Raw genomic sequence first — 18,921 nt, forward strand, 5'->3', positions numbered from 1 at the left:
AATACCATGAATGCATTGTGGCAGAATCATACAATGCAGAGCATACAGCTGTGAAAATGAATAAACCAGAGCTGCATCCATCACCATGAATAGATCACAGAAACTTAATGTTAAACCCAGGGGTTTTTAGATGTTGGTGAATACTGGAATTATGTGGAGAGCTAATGTAGAACACAGAAGCTTTGCTTGTTGAAATGGGACAAGACCGGACCTCTGTAATTTTGTCAGTTCCCCAGGTGATCCTGATACACGACTCAGTTTGAGAACCACTGTGTTAAAACACAATGGTAAGAGACTGTTTAGCTTACACAGAGCTAAACACAATGTGCAAGCCTAAGATGTGTATTATCGAGGTTACATCCGTCATGGCGTGACAAAGGGAACTCCTGATGAGGAAGTGGTAAGCATTTGGGAAAGAGGCATCCAATCAAGATGCAGCTTATATTTTATTTCTTGATGAAAGGTACACTGAAATCATTTATTATTCGTACTTTATGTAGGGTTTGTGCATTAAGGTCTGTCTAGTCAAGGCTATGGTTTTTCCAGTGGTCATATATGGATGTGAGAGTTGGACTATAAAGAAAGCTGAGCTCTGAAGAATTGATGCTTTTGAACTGTGGTGTTGGAGAAGACTCTTGAGAAGTCCCTTGGACTGCAAGGAGATCCAACCAGTCCATCCTGAAGGAGATCAGTCCTGGGTGTTCATTGGAAGGACTGATGTTGAAGCTGAAGCTCCAATACTTTGGCCACCTCATGCGAAGAGCTGACTCATTTGAAAAGACCCTGATGCAGGGAAAGATTGAAGGCAGGAGGAGAAGGGGATGACAGAGGATGAGATGGCTGGATGGCATCACTGACTCGATGAACATGGGTTTGGGTGGACTCCGGGAGTTTGTGATGGACAGGGAGGCCTGGCGTGCTGCTGTTCATGGGGTCGCAAAAAGTTGGACACGATTGAGTAACTGACGTGAACTGAACTGAACTGTGCATTAAGATATATTTCACAAGACAAACTTAAAAAGTAATAAGGAAGATTTATTTTGAGCCTGTGCCCTTCCACGCATCAGCACTTAGTTGAGTGTATGGATATGATGTGTTACTGTTACATTGCTGCCTTGCTGACTGTGGTGAGGTCAGTGGACGTCACACAGTATACACACATTGTCTTGTTTCTTCTGCTAGTAGCACTCTCTGGAAGGAATGTTCAGCTGAGACAAAGGGAAAGTTTGTTCTCCAAGTTGTTTATGTAAATTGGCTGCTTGATTGCCCTCTGCACCTTTAGGAAGACCCAGAGTTTGATCCTCTTCCCAGTAGTCCAGAGGTTGACCTGGTGTGCAGCCTGGAAGCAGTTCCTGGCATCAGTGAGCAGGGTGTGAGCAGATACCTGTGTGCAGCCCAGTAATACTAAAGGACCTGGTGGGGCCATTGGAACAGAAGGCCTGGCATGGAGCTGAGGAGCTGACTGATGGTGCAGACTTGGGTATCTCCAAAGAAAAGGATAAATCCCTGGGAGAAGTGACCCTTTTCACTGCCTCCAAGGGACCCAGGGGAGTTGCTTCTGTGGATTCTTAGCATCTGATTGCAGCTATCTCTGTACTAGATACTAGGGATAGGCCCAGAGGTGTGGTGGAGAAGGCGATGGCACCCCACTCCAGTACTCTTGCCTGGGAAATCCCATGGATGGAGGAGCCTGGTGGGCTATAGTCCATGGGGTCGCGAAGAGTTGGACACGACTGAGCGACTTCCCTTTCACTTTTCACTTTCATGCACTGGAGAAGGAAATGTCAACCCACTCCAGTGTTCTTGCCTGGAGAATCCCAGGGACAGTGGAGCCTGATGGGCTGCCATCTGTGGGGTCGCACAGAGTCAGACAGGACTGGTGTGACTTAGCAGCAGCAGCAGAGGTGTGGGGAGGTGTCTAGTAGTGCTTTGAATCAGAGTGACTGGGTGAGAACAGGACTGTGGGAGATTATGCAGAGATCCTTACGGCAAGGGAGGCGTATAGCAGCTAATGGGTTGGAGGAAGCTATGCCAAGTTCTCATCTCTGTCCTGGGAAGGTAGAATTGGAAAGGAATGGTCTGGAGATCAGGGCTACTTGCGGGAGGGCTTGACTTGCGGGACCCTTGACTAGGTCCTGGCTGCCCTGACATCAATCCCCCCATATGCTGCTGCATATTGTAGGGAAGTGAGAAAGGTACTGTGTTCTCCTATCAGTCAGGCCCCCTACAATTTCCAAGGTTATTGTTGCGGGGTAGTAGGGAGGGTTCATTGCCGTTGACTCTCCTGTCTGGAAGTTAAGGGTGCAGGAGAGGTTTAATTAAAGAGTTTCTATGGTAACCTCTGCCATCCAGCTGCTGCTGCTTCTGCTAAGTTGCTTCAGCCGTGTCCGACTCTGTGCGACCCCATAGACAGCAGCCCACCAGACTCCCCCATCCCTGGGATTCTCCAGGCAAGAACACTGGAGTGGGTTGCCATTTCCTTCTCCAATGCATGAAAGTGAAAAGTCAAAGTGAAGTCGCTCAGTCGTGTCTGACTCTTTGTGACCCCATGGACTGCAGCCCACCAGGCTCCTCCGTCCATGGGATTTTCCAGGCAAGAGTACTGGAGTGGGGTGCCATCACCTTCTCCGCTATCAAGAGTAAGTGAGAAAAACAAAAGGTATGTCACATATCCATTTCTTAAGTGTGCTGACTTTGAGGAACCCTCTTATGCATAATTTGAATTGTTTCCTCATGACCTTATGATTTTTCTAGGTTACCTCCCACCCATGAAGACCTCACCTCTATATTCCTTCTTCAAGTAAAGCTGACCATGCTGCTCACTGGTCTTTCTTACAGTTTTATTTTTTAGTAGGTTAGAACATGAGTTCTCTCATCCTGCTATCCTACTTGGGGCAATGTGTCCATTAGCAAGGCAGCTAAGAGCAGGGCACAAATGTCCAGGCTCAGCTACATTCTCTGCTTTGTTTTCTGGAGCCCAGCTGGATCCTGGGCTCTTCTCACTTGGTTGTCCAAAGATATGAACATTTTGCAATTTCCTCACCATTGATTGTCAGTTGGTCCCAATCCAATATGATCATCATTCCTTAAACAGACTTGTCCGAAATACAAAGTTTAAGTGGTTGAAACCCAGATTCAGTATGTATAAGCACTTTAATTCTTTAGAAATGCCTGCAGTTTTGCACATTTGGGAACTATTGATCATTCTAAAAGGATTCAACTCTTAATTTCTTCCTTTCTCCCAGATCTAGTACATGGTTATAACTGACCAGTCTATACCCTTATATTGAGTACCTAGGACAGTTCCTGAGAGTGCTTTGTTTACCTTTAAATCCTTAAACGTGTTATGTTCTTGTTTATGTGATTCTGCAAATTTTCGATCACTATTTCTAACCTCATTAACTCCATTTGTACCATCTCATTGTCTCAAAGCTAGGCTGTGTCATCTGCAAGGAGGAAGACTTAAGGCCAATTTTAAAACACAGTTATTCATGGTTAAAATCTTGACTTGCAACCAACACAGATAGAGTCACTTCTTAGAACCAGTGAACCAGAGGTTTCTTAACCTCTCTTCCACCATTAAAACCCTTGGTGAATGTTCATTTTTTATAGTCCCTTTGTTGATCTCAGACATGGACCTGTTTTGTTACTCTCTAATCCTCTCTCTGTACAGCAGTCAGAGATTTTTAAAAATGTAAATTTGATTGTGGCTTATTGGGGCATAAGATCTTTCAAGTGCTTCTCATCATCTATAGTGTGAATGTTTTAGCAATATTTCCTGAACCCCATAACCACATCTGGTCTAGGACACAGATCCCACACTGCCTTTGATCATTCCTCTCTCCTGCCAGTGGCCCTGCCCCTCCCTAGGTTGGAGGGACACATTGCTGCCTGAACCATTGCCTCCATCTTCAGCAGTACACAGCAGTACTACCACCAACTCGACTCTTCACTGTCCTGCCTGCTCGCCTTTACAAGCGAACACTTTGCCTAATAAGTTCATCCTTCAGGTTCAGCTTCAGTGCTAATTCCTCACAGAAGCCTCATCCTGGGAAGAGCTCCCCTTGGCCTGCTCCCTTTGCTCTTTTTATGCATCAGAGTGCTCATTTTAAATATGGTAATAATAGGACCTACCTCATAGAATTCCTAAGGCTGTTGCAAGTACAAAATGAGATAATGTGTGTAAAGAACTTAGCATATGGGCCCATGTGGAAGTTCGATGGGTTCCTTTGCTCCTAGATTTCGGTATGACATCACTCCATATATTTCAGCCTATGATGACGTTGAGTTTCACCAGAGGGAATTAAGCCTGACTCATTCACAGCTATACCCCAGTCTTAACATGGAACAAAACACTGAAGAGCTGTTGGGTAGATTTTGTGCAATGAATGAGTGGATGAATGAATGGATATATTTTAAAATTTTGTATGTATGCAAATCTTTAAAAAATCTAATTGTTAAAGAATTATGGGAAATTTAATGCATTTTGTTCAGCTCTGTCAGAGGAAGCCACTTTTCCTTGTCTACATCAGGTAGACAACTCCCAACAGGAAACTGAGCCTTTTATCCCAGCTAATGCCTCTCATGACACTTGACAGTATTGGTTCTTTTAGGGTTTGACTCCATGGAAGCCAGTGCATTGGTGGTTTAGCTGCAGATTATCTTTTTCTGTCCTTCAGGGAAGGTGTTGAACAATCCTGTTTGCATTTTAGGGTAAACAAGTATTATTTGTAAGTAAGCAGCTAATAAGGCTCTTTGCCCTTGAGCCCAAACTCATAACCCCTTTGGCATTAACTATTTGGGCTGTCAACCTAGACATCTACTGGTAAGTCTTCTGCAGAGATTATGAGGTCATAAGTCAATGGTAAGCATTTCTGGTTATCTTCCCAGGAAATCAGTGACCCAGAGATCCTGGATCTGGTCCACAGCGCCCTTGGCAGGATGACTGTGGTCCGGCAGATCTTCCCTTCTGCAAAGGACAACCAGAAATGCATGAGGAACAACCACCGCATCTCCTCCTTGCTCTGCGACCCCCAGGAAGGCTACCTCCAGATGCTGCAGGTCAGTGCTGGCCTCCTAAACTTCTTCCAGGAGGGAGTCTCACCCATACCCTTGGCCTGCCTCGTGCATCAGTGTGCCTCAGCTCTAGTTGAGCACACTTCCCCACCAACTGTAATTATTAGAACTCTGTGCTGAAATTGAAACCAGTCAACTGGGCAATACCTCTAAGCACATTAGCAGGCAATTATGGCCGATGTCAGCAGATGCAGCATATTAGCTCACTGGGTGCCTCTTGTATTTAAAAGTTGTACACTTAGGGAGTAAGGAGAGTCCTGTATCTTAAGTTTCTGTGATGGCTGTGTTAATGGGGAATGATTTCGTCTGTCAGAACTGGGGACAGAGCCTTCCTGTGGAGAGTCATGATTTTGAACCTGTTTTAAGTTCTTCTCTGTAGAAAGTCAAAAATATGGAAATAACTGGGAAACGTCTCAGCTCATCTTCTGAATGCTAAGTCTTAAGTCAACCAGAACATTACTGGAATCCTAGCTGAGCAGGAGGGCGCAAAAGGTAGAAACATTACTTGCCCACCTGTTCCCTTCCTTCCAAGATGAGAAACACAGAGTGTGTATGATTAGTCCCCCCACTAGTCTTTGACATAGGTGCAATCAACCTAAGAGAAGAGGTTAGCTTCTCTTAGGCCTGGGAGGTGCATGTGGAGCTGTGCACCCATTGTGAGAGGTGGTTTTCTTCCTGGATATTTGGGGGTAACGGTGAAGATTGTCTGTTGGTAGACTGGCATCTGAAACTCCACTAGGAACATGGTCCCTAAGAAAATTTTCTTTCGATGCTTGGTGGGAACCATATAACAGAAGGAAATTTTTCCCACCTAGGTTTGTGAAAAGTACTCATAATTTATGCATGGGATATGGTTGCCACTCAGTGTTTGAAACTAGTTTACCCCTTCTTTCCACCTGGCATAGGGACTATAGGGCAGTGATGGGCTGTGTCTGCCTATAGAGTATCAGTCCCATCCCAGTACATCTTGGTATCATCTAATCATGGGGCATATATTTTGGGAGGGGAGGTTATTATAATCTCTAGGATGAACTATGTACATGTGTGATTTGTCAAAGTACCAAATCCATGCTATAATCTTAATAGGGGAGAGAGGAAGCGTTCTCCCACAGATGGCAAATGCTAGAAATATGTTCTTGGTTGATAAGGAAACATAGACGACATCAGGATTTCATTGGAGTAACTCCCACTAGCCCCACATCCACTGCTCCAGGGAGACATCACAAGGTCTGGGATCTTTCACAGATGGTGAGGGGCTGACCAGGAAAGTAGATGAAAGACCTCTGTAGGGTTCATGGGCTCAAAAGCCCTGGGCATATGCAGCAGGCGTGGAAGGTGCTTTTATTTTAGGGCGCTGCTGTCCTGCTCTGCCTTCCTCTTTTCTAGAGTTTGGAAGAAGAGCTGAGGGCCTCTCACACTGCCTCTGTATTTAGCACCTCACTCTCCATGTGGATGGAAGCGTAGTGTGACCACGTGGCCCAGGCAATGTGTGCTCGTCCCCACCCGGGGCCGGAGGGGGAGGTGCCTGCCACTCTCTGTGGGGGCCAGACCCCGAGGGGGTCTCACTCCCAGGAAGGTCTCTGTGGGTTCTCTCTCCACAAAAGGCTTCATCCTTCCCCAAAGACACACCAGCCCTGTTCCACCCTGCGCCATACCCCCTGTTCATTTCCCCGTTTCTTTCTTGCCTTACCGTACTTATTCTACTCCACAAGAAAAGAGGGCTGCTTCCTATTTCACCAACATGTCCTGCCCTGGCAGGGTGGAGGGAGAGAGACAAAGTATGTCTCATCAAGGTCTTGATTACTCATTTTGCCATGGACAGGAAGCTCAGGTGAGCTCTTTCGTTCATATCAGTCACATTGGATGTAAAGAATCTGTCCTGGAGGACAATAGAGGAAAAGACACTGATTGTAGCAGAGAGGAATGCAGTAGAGGACTTTCTGAAATGACACACATTTATTAGGAGGATGAACAAAGCCATGGCTCTTCGGTGGGTGGCTAATCGTCAGGTGAGGTCAGTGCAATATCGAACACAGAATCCTGGCCACCCTACCTCTCTCTGTTTCTGATGAGATCCAGACACCATATGAAGAGCAAGATTGAAGAGCTACATCACAGATCTTGTAGCAGTAGTGGTAGCCATAGTAGCAGCAGTAATAGCAGCAGTAGTAGTAATAGCAGTGGTAGCAACAGTGATAGTAACAGTAACAGAAGTAGCAGTAGTAGTAGCAGTAGTCACAGAGGCAGCACCAACAGCTATAGTAGTATTAGTAGAATCAACAGTATTAGTAGCAGTAGCAGCAGTGGTAATAGCATCATAAATGGTGTCATATCAGTAGCAGCAGCAACAGCAGTGATAGTAATAGCAATAGCAGTAGCAGTGATAGTAGCAGTAGTCACAGTAGTAACAGCTATAGTAGTACCAGTAGTAGTAGCAGTGCTAGTAGCATTAGCAGCAGCAGTAGTAATATTAATAGTAGCAATAGCAGTATCAGTGGTAATAGTAGCAGCAATAGCAGCAGCAGCAGTAGCAATAGCAGCAGTAGTATAATAGTAGCAGTAGCAACAGAAGCAACAGTAGCTATAGTAGAAGAAGAAGTAGCAGCAACAGCACAGGACCCAGGTTGCTTGGGTTCAAATCCCAGTAAATCTAGCTACTAATTATTTATTATTATTTATTTGTCATTCTATGCCTCTGCTTCCGTCTCTGTACACTGGGGATTCAAATATTCCCTACTCCTCAGAGTCATAATGAAAATAAATGAGGATGTACAGAAAGCAACGAGAACAAGGCTGAGCTATTAACAGAACTGTCCTTCTAGAGGATGTGGCCAGGTGTGCTTGGGTTTCCATGGGAAGACTGAACACGGCCTCATTATTTTTTGTACAGTGTGATGTAGTCTACTTTTGTCCTGAGCATGCTCTGTGAAAGTCTCACAGTGGGTGGGAGAGCTTTACTTCTGTCTGGCCCCTCATCACCGGTGTTGAGCATCACTTACCATTGCCTCAGTCATGCAGGAACTTGATCAGTGCTGCCTTGGGTGGGAGAGGGGAGGCCAGTGTCTTTGCAGCCTGCATAGCTCTTCAGACAAGACCCTGCTGCTTGGAGATTCCGATAAGGACTAATGGGGTAGATCTGTTAAGAATGCAGGTCTTAACATAAGTTAAACTGTCTCTGGAAGCCTCTTTATATATCTATAAATAAAATACTTTATTAAATGAATCTATCTCCATTTGTTGCATCTGCTTCCTTGTACAGGCTCTGACGAGAGGCAAATGTGGATTTATTTACTCATCCCACCCAACAACCATTCGGGCAGCTTGTAGATTCATCTCATTTACAAGCCATTCCCTTCAAGTTTTCTCTGTAGCTATTACCACTTCTTTCTTTCTTAATGACAGTGTAGAAGGCAAACTAATTTCTACTAGCCTCTAGCTGTGAGATTTATTGAGAAGATTCTAACATGTTTAGCACAACCAACTGAAGGGAAAAAAAAATACAACATTGATGTCATGGATTATTAACTTTGTCTTGATGGAATTAATGAAAATTCTTTTGGAAATGGAGCTCTCAAGTCCATCTTTAGTTCTTCCCCCAGACAGCTTCTCTTGGGATGATAATTCTGGGTTAGAAGTTTTCAAGAAGACTATCAAAAGCAGGGAATTTTTGCAAGATCATCCATCTCTCTGCTTCTGCACTGAGCTGACCTCAGAAGCTCCATCTTCTTCTATTAGGCCTGTGGTCAGGGCTTTTTGTGCTGCAAAGCCAACCAGGCACTATTATAGCAAATCAGTTTGGTTCCTGTTTAGTAAAGAGAACATCTTTTGGAAGAAAAGTACCTCAGTAAGTGGCTTCTATTGGCTCCAAAGCCATGCTTTTGCAGCGTGTAGCGCTTTGTTTATTTTTCCCTACAAAGCACTGTCTTATTTGGGTGCTTCTCGTTCTTGTTTTCTCAACAGGTTTGTTTAGGGGTTGTCTGACCCAGCCAGTGATAAAAAGGACAACAAGACCCTAAGAACCCCTGAGGCTTTGCTCAGATTTTATGGGCAGCCTTGCTCAGAGAAGCATCTGAACCATCCTTGGTCTTTAGGACTGCATTGCCTGATGACTTCAGCGCTACAATTAACCTAACAGATGAATTGTCACATTGTTACTCCACTTCTATTCAAATGTGTTTCCAAAGTGGGACAGGCAAATGATAGAAGCTGTATTGTCTGGTCACTGTGGAGCCCCAACCTTCAATTAGGCTGCAGGAGCTAATGTGGTATTATCATAAAATGCTCCCTTAGGTTGGGATTTCTCTTGTTTGAGAATTTTAAAATGATAAGATGGCTTAATAGATGGAATCATTGCTCCCTCATTCAACCTGTTACAGCATTTTGACCCCACTCCCCACACCACCACCTCTTACATCCCTATTTCTTTAAGGCTTTCTGCACACTTGTCCCAAGCTGACAAGTTTCTTGTCAACCTGCCTATAGAAGCCTTTCCTCTGCAGCAGCACTGAACCTCTTCACACCAGAGTTACTTTGGACTTCATGTCATTTTTGCTGGTTTACTTCACCCTAAAGACCCAGATGGAACATGTAGTGACCAGCATGGATCGATGCCTTTGTCAGAGACAGGTGCACAGGTGGTCCCCTTGGGTGCAGCTGGTTGCCGTCCTGGCCACGGGTGGCTATATGAACAGCTGGAGGCCAGAGAGCCTTGGGTATAGCAAATGACCCTCAACGCTCCACCCTCCTCACATCTTGGATTCAACATGAGGAGCGCTCCTGCCACTGTCTGCCCTCTGCCACCATCTGTTCCCTTCTCAGGCCAGGACATGGCTTCCCCTCTCAGGACAGGTAGGCTGGCAGCTGGTTGGCAGAGAGGCCGCACCTGGAGATGGATTTCTCGAGCTGTGCCATCTGGGCATCGGCTTGTCCTCCCAGCGGGTCCCTCTGCTGGTCTGAGTGTGCTGGATGGACAGAGCCTGTCTGAGAATCTGGTTAGAGGTCAGTTCCTGCTGTTGGCCTCTGTGAGGTCTCTCTGCACAGTCCACTTTGCTTGATTAATGATGGAGGCAAGAGAAAACCAGGCTCTTTGGAAAGCTGGAGGAAATGCAGCCTTTCTTAATGAAAACATTTCTCGCATTGCCAGCTTTGGTGTTGGGCAAATAATGGTCTGGTGGTGAGATGCAGCTGGCCCACATGGCTGTGACTCTGGCCTTCCATCCATCTTCCCACGCCTTCCAGGATGACTTGTACCTTGATAATGTAAATGCCCAGCACCTCCCTGGGCCCTTGAGTATAAGGGAGGCAAGGCTGGAGCAACCTAATATGATTTGCCTAAATTCTGATATACTGTGGAGAAATGTGCATGGAGCTCTGGGAGGGCAGATAGCTGGCACCCTAGCAGAGCCATCGTCGTCCTCGGGGGCCTCTCCCTTCCACTCTGATGGGGATGCACACAGGGCTCAGCCTGCTGAGGGTCAGATAGAACCAAATGTGTATGGCTCTGCTGAAGAGCTCAGCACATTTCATGGGAGTGGGGCGGGGGGTGGGGGGGCTCTGTTTCCATTACTGCTGGCCCTCATCCTGCTTCTAGGGACTCAGTAAGTAAGTAAACAAATCACCTGGGCTTCTGATGGGACTGCTGCTACCCCATCTAGTACCAACCCAGATGGGAAATCAGAGCCTTTCCTGGTTTCAACAAGACAATACATCTCAGTCTCAGAGATGGTGTCACACGTAGTGGGCTTTTGCATTGTAGCCGCACAAACAGCTTCTCAGGTTCTAAGTCTTCCCTGATGAGATATGACTGCTCCTCTGCTGCCCCATCCCCCCCATCCTGTGCTTCATCCTTTCTCCGCATCCTGCTACCTCCCTTTCCGATCAGCCTCTATTTTCCCCCCACTGGGTCTTGACTCCAAAATAAATTCTCCTTATTTTCTCATGAAGATCAATTTAACAGTTTTACTGGTAGCCTTTGCTCCTGCTGACACAAGGTATTTTCTTAAATAAAATATAGTTACTGATGTAGTGGGGATTCTTGGTGTTAACTCTTAGGAAAAAAATCTATCTTTCTATCCTTGGTCCTCAGTTGGCTTCATGTGATTGGTCTTTAATTATACAGCAGCCAGGAATGTCTACCTGGGTTTCTTAAAAGCTGAAGCCCAGTCAGGAACTCATAGCTGAATTCTCTCTTATGTCTCCTGCAGATGTGACCTCACCTTCCTTGTTTCCCATCTAAGGACCTGCCTCTTACATAGGGGACTGACTTTGGAAAGACAAGCATTGCCAGGATGCCTCCATCCCATGGAAGCATATAACCCATATTCAGATTACAGATGGACAGTTCCACATAGAATGTATCCATACAGAGGTCCTATTCCCTTTCACAGTGTGGCTTCTCCCCTCGATCACTTTTATTCTAAGAGGCATCCTCTTTTCAAACACTTTGACATCTCCTTGTTTCTTCCTAAGAACCGATTTAAAACTATTCATTCAACATCCATTAATTCCGCAGACACACCTTAAGCACTTATTATATGCCAGTTCTTATGTTAGACATTTCACAAATGTTGTCTCTCTGATTCTCACAAACTCCAAATAAATCAGAAATTTTAATCTTCATTTAGTAACACTTTCCAGTTATAGAGAATGTCATGTGTCAAGGCCCAGAAGCCAAGGAAAGCAGGAGTTGAGTTTAATGTGTCTGAGGCAAGAAGTACTGGGAAATCAATTAGCGAGGAGAGCAGTGCCAGGGAACGGAGGCCAGGGTGGGTAGCCCTCGGGGATATGACAGGGCAGAATGTGCCTATGGTGGGATTGACAACTCAGTGCAGGGTGGAAGCGGAGGGCCTGGGCTGGGAGACAAGGTAACCGGGGATTGCCATATCGCTGGGGAGAAATAAGGGCATTTGAACTATGTGGAGGCTGTGGGAAGTGACCATGTAGAGACGATGTTTGGAAGCATCCCCAGGGGTGAAACTGCTAAGCCCCAGCAGGGAATGGACAGCTGGTGACAGGGTGCAGGGCAGGGCACCTCCCACAGGTACAGGGCTGCAGCTGTCCCTGTTCTAGCTCTAGTCCCCTCCTACCTGTCCTCTACCCTCCCCCGTGCACCTGCATGGTCTTAGTGCTGGACTGGCTGTGCCCTGGACTCTCATGGCTGAGCCAGCCCTGCAGTGCAAATGTCAGGCTTTAAAGTGCGCCCAGCCATCTCCCTTTCAGGAACCTGGGTCAGGGATTTGTGCAGGCCCTCACTCCAGGCCTTCCTATATTGGCAGCTTGTATAATGCACCCCGAGAGCAGAGAAGTGGCCTTTTCCTCAGAGGGCAGCCCTGCAACACCTTAGGCCATACAGACCCAAAAGGCCCAGCTCAGGTCCAGGGCACCATGGCAGTTGTGACCTTGCTGCTGGGCCAGGAGGAGGCCAGGGACCTGCACCCAGGTGAGCAGCTTTCTGTGCTGGTCCTGATCCCCAGGGCTGATCCCTGCTCAGTCTTTTGACCCTGAAGCTGCAGGAGCCATGTATGACCCCTGCTTGCCCTTGAAAAGCTTTCAGGCCAAGGGGCATTGGAGGAGAGGCGAGTGGTGTTGGCAGATCAAAGTTTCTTTTCACAATAGCCTCCACGCTTCTGCGTGACAGACTCACACCGGGCCCTGGCCACTGGAGACACCCCTGGCTGACAAGCTCTCTGCTGACCCACATTGAAGTCAGGAGCCTGCCTGGGTCCTTTGTTTCTCCTTCTATTCCTTTCTGTCCCTGTTCCCTCCAAAAATAAAACTAAATTCAGAGAGCTTGGGATGGTACTTGGCTACTTGGCACCAGGGTTATCCCTATCTGCATTTCACAGGGATATTTCACAGGGTGAGTAAATCAAAACCGCCCACTGCACCTCTCCAGGGACACTGAACATACTGTATGTTATTGTAATCAAGATAAGGCTAGAGCTTTTAAAAATCATTTTTGTCTTTTTTTTTTGGCTGCATTGCACAGCATGCAGGATCTTGGTTCCCCGACCAGGAATCAAACCTGTGCCCCTACAGTAAAAGCGCAGTATCTTAACTACTGGCCCACAAGGGAAGCCTCAGGGCTAGAACTTTAGATGACTTGTTCAACATCACCTTGCGAGTGAGAGTAAGAGGAGAGCCAATTCACCCGTACTTTGAGCATCTATCAAGCACATGCTATGTCTATGGGCTGCTGTCCCCGCTGGGGGTTCAGCAGTGGGCAGAGCTGGGCCAGGTCAAGCCAGGCCCCGGGCCAAGCTGCACAGTGGTAGAGTGAGAGCTCTGCTGTGTGACACAGAAGAGGACCCCAGTGTGCATCTCTAAGGTGGCTCACCAAACCAGCCGGGCCCCCTACAGCTGCGTGTACACTTGGAAAGGAGGCTGTAGGCTCCCAGGAAAGCCTCAGGTTCCTCTTCCGGCTCTGGCTCTTGTCTGCCTCTGACTTTACTCCATCTGGTATCTCTGACCCAGCTCCAGGCCTTTTGCTGTGCATCCGGGTCTTTGCTCTGCCACGCCCTTGGCCCAGACATCCTGGGCTCTCTTTAGCTTGTCCAGTCAGCTCTCACCTGAAATGCTTTTGTAGTCTTTTCTCACTTTTGGGCTGCAGTGCTCTTAGGCTAGCCAGAGTCCTGGGCTCCCACTCTCAGAGGAATGAGGTGACAGTAGCTGCCTGTCTGTCTTTTGCTAGAGAACTCTGTGCTGGGCCTCACCTGAGACACGAGAGAGAGAGGCAAGGGCTCCTTCAGGCCATGCCCCCTTCTCTGAGCCTGCCACCTGTAGCACCAGCTGAGGCTGTTTGCTCCTCAAGACAAGCACTGAGTGAGAGTCAATGAAGCTGGGTGCCTCTCTCTTGCTAGATCTTTCCTTTTGACTCAGGGACCTGGCTTCACCAATCCGGGACATTAGCACACTGGTCTTCACCCTCCTACCCCAAGGAAAGGTTTCTGTTTGTCAGGATCTGGAGGGAGCCCCATGGAGAGGCAGCCTTTCTACTGTTCTTGATCTTTTTTCCCCTAAAAGTTCCTTCTCCTGACAACCCTCCCTTGTATACCCACCAGTGAACCTAGCAGGTCACCTAAGTTAGAATGCTGAGGTTGGTGAGAAGACCATGGAGCCGTAGATGAGTACTGGAGTGTTAGCTTCTGCCCAAAGCAGGGAGAAGTACTGAGACAGCCCCTTGTAGGAGAAGGGGCAGGAGTGAGGAGAAGATGGAAGCAGCTCCAAGTGAGGCGCAAGAAGACATTCTGAGCAAACTATAAATGAGAAACGAATGTTTGTTTGAATAAAGCATGTCGCCTCTCAAGTCAAAGTTGGGGGCATAAAAATCTCTTTTTCCTGCTGTTTTCTACATTTTATCTTTTTGTGAACTAAGATCAATGTGTACATTCTTAGTACAGATCCATCCATCTGTTCACCTATCTATCCACCCATCTTCCCTGCCAACCTCCACATACCCATTCATCTATATGCATCCATCCATCAAACATACTTTAAGCACCACCCATGTACTTTGGTTGGTGTTGGGTTCTAGAGATAGTGGAAATACCAATACATAAACCTGGAAAAGAGCATTGCTCAAGCCTGTTCTTCCTTTGGCCTTTCTGAGTCACATCCTGTTATTTTCCTCTTCATGGCAGGCCTTTCTGCATTCATACATTTGTATTGCATAAATCACTTATGTAATTAAGTACCTTAATTTATTGTGACTAGAAGTGCTGGAGGGAAAGAAGGAAATTCCACTGGGTACCAGCCTGGGCCACTGCAGAAGAGTGGCCCTGTGTGTGTGCGCGAGAGTGTGTGTATAGGCGGGGATGTGGGTTAAAGGGTCCTAGCTGGGTGAGTAGCGTCGGCTGTGAGTGGGTGGCTGGGAGGTCCATAAATGTCTTAAGAAGATAAAGCTTCACATCATCAAGGACTCTCAGCTTTGAGATATCCTTTAAAAAAAAAAAAAGCAAGTAAAAAATAACACCAAGGCAACTCTAAGTGGCTTACATCCTCTTAGAACATTTCCATTATTGGTTTGTATTTCAGAGGGGCAGTAGACATGTCAGAATAATTTTGCAGTTGTAGGGACTCCTGAGAGATGGGGGCTGACAAAAGCAGGCAGTGGGTTAATATTTCTCATCAAGGCTGTGCTCCTAGGCATCAAGAGGGAGGAGATGGTGTTCTGTCCTGGTGTTTGCTTCAGGATGGGGGGTGGATTCTTGGACCTTTCTCTGCTGTCAAGTAAGCACCTGTGTAGTGCAAGGCCCCCCAAAAGGTCACCAGGCACTGACTTGCCTGCTTCCCTACAGCCTGAGGTTATATTTCAGTCAGCAGTTGGTTATAACAGGCACACTCATGCCATCCGCCATCTACTTCTTTTTTCACTTTATTTAGTTATTTATTCCGGCTGCCCTGGGTCTTTGTTGCTTTGCGTGGCTTTCTCTGGTTGCCTCGAGTCGGGCACGGGGGCTTCTCACTGCCGTGGCTTCTCTGGTTCTGGAGCATGTACTCTAGGCTCTTGGGCTTTAGTAATTTCGGTGTATGGGCTTAGTTGCTCCAAGGCATATGGGATCTTCCTGGACCAGGGATCAGACCTGTGTTCCCTGTACTGGCAGGCAGATTCTTAACCACTGGACCACCGGGGAAGCCTTTCCCCTACTTCTTACACCTACAGGATGGACAGATGTCAGGTATGCAGGCCTTTGTGGCATACATCCCTGTGCCCACTACAAGGCTGAGAGATGAAAGCAGATGGAACAGGGCAGTGCAGGAAGGTCAAGCACAGGGACATCCATGGAGGAAGGGGTCAGCTCTTCTCAGACATGTCATGGCAGCGGTGACCCTGGGAGGTTAGCATGAAATGGGGGAAGAGAGAAGAGGCATGATGGAGCAGGTGTATATGATGACCTGGATCAGCTCCCTTGGGCCACGTCTGACTGCAGTTGCAGAGGACAGTTCCCACACCCAGGTTCCTGTCTGGGCCTCTGCTTTGGGAGTATCCTGCCGAAGATGTGGGAAGAAGGGGATGGCAGGCTGAGAAGAAGGCTCAGAGGTGTTGGGAATGTGAGGGACATACTGGGGAGTGGCGGGGGACAGCAGGCATGATTCCCATAGCCCTAGGATCTCATTTGATCTTCCCAGGAGTCCGGTGAGGCCAACATATTCTCCTATTTATATCCAGTGATTTTGTTTTCCTGGAATATTTTTAGCAGACACCTTGCTGGTGAGGTGTGCAGAGAGCCATCCCCTTGACCCACTTTGGCTAATGGTTGTTTGTGCAACAGTTACCCCGAGGGGTCACAAATCTGACCCGGGATGGACGTTACCTTGTCACCTCCCTTCATGCTCCATGTCAACCCTTGGAGGAGCAGAGAGGGCTGGGGTAGGGTGATGATGCAGGGCTGACCTCCTCCCCACCGAGGGCTCCTGTGACCTCTGGAGTCCAGGCTCATGCACGTCAGGGTCATACTCACGGTCAGGAGGGTTCCCAGACCGGTTCTACCCCTGCCTCTCATTGCTGTGGGGCCACTCTGCTCACTGTTATTATGAATTCTCCCTCATTGTTGTGATCTCGAGAGTTCCGAGATGGGCTGTTTCTCCTCTAAGATCCAGCTGAACTGTGCACAGCTAAGCTGAGGAGTAGTTCTCACATGCTCACAGCAGCAACTTCCAAGTGCATCCCCTGGCTGGCAGGGACATCACTGCAGGGCAGGCTCCGTGTCCTCTGGACCCTCACAGCAGCTGCCAGAGTCACTCAGGCCACCACAGCACCCTCGGTGGAGGTCCAGGGACCAGAGTGACCATTCTAAGGCACAGATCTGATTTCAGGCACAGATCCTGAATCCACCTACGTTTTTCCTCTTTAGCATGGCTCACAAGGCTCTGCATGGCTCCATCCTTGATCCCTGCCTCCCTACTGTCCCTTTGATGCAGACATATTGAACTGTCTTTAGTCTCTCCAACTCAGGGGTTAGCAAACTGTGGCTCACTGTCTATATTCTAAGTAAAGTTTTATTGGCACAGCCTCTGTTTATGTATTGGTTTGGCCAAAAAGTTCATTTGGGTTTTTCTGACTCATTGCATAGGAATCACGGTATCATTTGTGACTGCTTTCCTACTAGAATAGCATGGCTGAGCAGTTTCAAAGGAGACTATAAGGCCCACAAAGTGTAAAATCTTTACTGTCTCATCCTTTGCCAAAAATGCTGGTGGAACCTTCCCCATGTGGCCTAGCTTCCTTGCACCTTCATGCCTCTACTACTATGGTGCCCTCCTTACAACGCTCCCCACCATTTATCCTAATCCTCCTAGACCGAGCTTTCTGCCCATCCTTCCCTCCATCCTTTGTAATACCTGAGTGGGATGGCCCCTCCAGTCTTCCATAGAGCCGTGTCCAAGACTCAGTCATGATTCTGATCACCCTGGTTCCACTGATATATGGATCCACCCCCACTTTAGTTCCTGAAGCAGGACCAGGTCTGATTCTACTGAAGACTCCAGCTGGGTGCTTGAATGGCCACCTGGAAGCCAGAGGATCATGGCCTAGCTGTCGGGCCTCACTTCTCAGTGTTGGCATCCGGGGTCACTCCAGCCCTCTACTGGTCTCTCCCCATCCCTGGGAATGTGCCAAATGCATTGCATGTCTGTCTTTGCAGATCTCCAACCTCTACCTGTATGACAGTGTCCTGATGCTGGCCAACGCCTTCCACAGGAAGCTGGAGGACCGGAAGTGGCACAGCATGGCAAGCCTCAACTGTATCCGCAAGTCCACCAAGCCGTGGAATGGAGGGAGGTCTATGCTAGACACAATCAAGAAGGTGTGTGCAAGGGGTAACCTCCTGGCCAAGGCAAAAGACAGGCCCCTCCGCACATCCCCACGCTCCGCCCCTTCTGGGGAGCTGAGCTGTTTCTGTGGTCAGCCAGCCAGGCCCCTCCCAGGCCTCTCCCCTGGCCACTCTTCCTGTCCCAGCACTTGAGGCCTGGTGAGCTGGGGTTCAGGAATATGTGTTATTTGTTGTTGTTCAGTTGCTAAGTCGTGTCTGACTCTGCGATCCCTTGGACTGCAGCACACCAGGCTTCCCTGTCCTCCTCTATCTCCTGGAGTTTGCTCACATTCATGTCCATTGAGTCCATTAATACTATGTCTTACCATGTCCATTTTATATAAGGTGATCAGACTTCAGAGAGGTTATGTAACTTGTCCAAGATCACAAGTAAGAAAAATAGTGAAGGAACCTGGCTCTCTCATGTCTGCCAGATACCCACTGTGCAGGCTGCCACTGTCCCCAGGAGAGTTTGTCTCGGTTGGCAGTGCCAGTGCAAGAGCACACTATGTATGTGTCCGTGTGCATGTGCGTGTGTCTGTCTGTGCACGCCTATGTGTGCATCAGCATACCTGTGACTTGGTGGATTCTGTGTCACACCTCAGCATGTAGGACATCTGTGTGTCCTATAGGCTTAGGTGTGACATTAAATCCATCAAAAGACTAGACTGACATGAACTGGGCAATCCACACAAGACTTGTTAGAATGAATGGGCTTTGAGAGGCTTCAAAAGGACATTTAGGGAAATCTATGGCACCCCACTCCAGTACTCTTGCCTGGAAAATCCCATGGATGGAGGAGCCTCGTAGGCTGCAGTCCATGGGATCGCTAAGAGTTGGACACGACTGAATGACTTCACTTTCACTTTTCACTTTCATGCATTGGAGAAGGAAATGGCAGCCCACTCCAGTGTTCTTGCCTGGAGAATCCCAGGGGCAGGAGAGCCTGGTGGGCTGACGTCTATGGGGTCACACAGAGTCGGACACTAATGAAGTGACTTAGCAGCAGTATAGTGCCAGAAGTCTTAGTCACAAT

The 18,921-nt window shown here is 47.7% G+C and overlaps 1 protein-coding gene across 7 annotated transcripts in view; it reads left to right on the forward strand.

The window, feature by feature from the left end:
- The window catches only part of GRID1 (glutamate ionotropic receptor delta type subunit 1), a 687,534-nt gene that overhangs the window by 451,251 nt on the left and 217,362 nt on the right, over positions 1 to 18,921 (forward strand). For all 7 annotated transcript variants that reach the window (XM_086381183.1, XM_086381179.1, XM_086381184.1 and 4 more), the window contains 2 exons: positions 4,891 to 5,061; positions 17,718 to 17,879. In XM_086381183.1, coding sequence (XP_086237309.1) covers positions 4,891 to 5,061; positions 17,718 to 17,879 — 333 coding nt within the window. The remainder of the gene's footprint in view (positions 1 to 4,890; positions 5,062 to 17,717; positions 17,880 to 18,921) is intronic.

This window comes from Bos grunniens, chromosome 28, assembly GCF_055505025.1.
Source record: "Bos grunniens cultivar Pamir isolate PY7600 chromosome 28, Bosgru_T2T1.0, whole genome shotgun sequence".
NCBI lineage: Eukaryota > Metazoa > Chordata > Mammalia > Artiodactyla > Bovidae > Bos > Bos grunniens.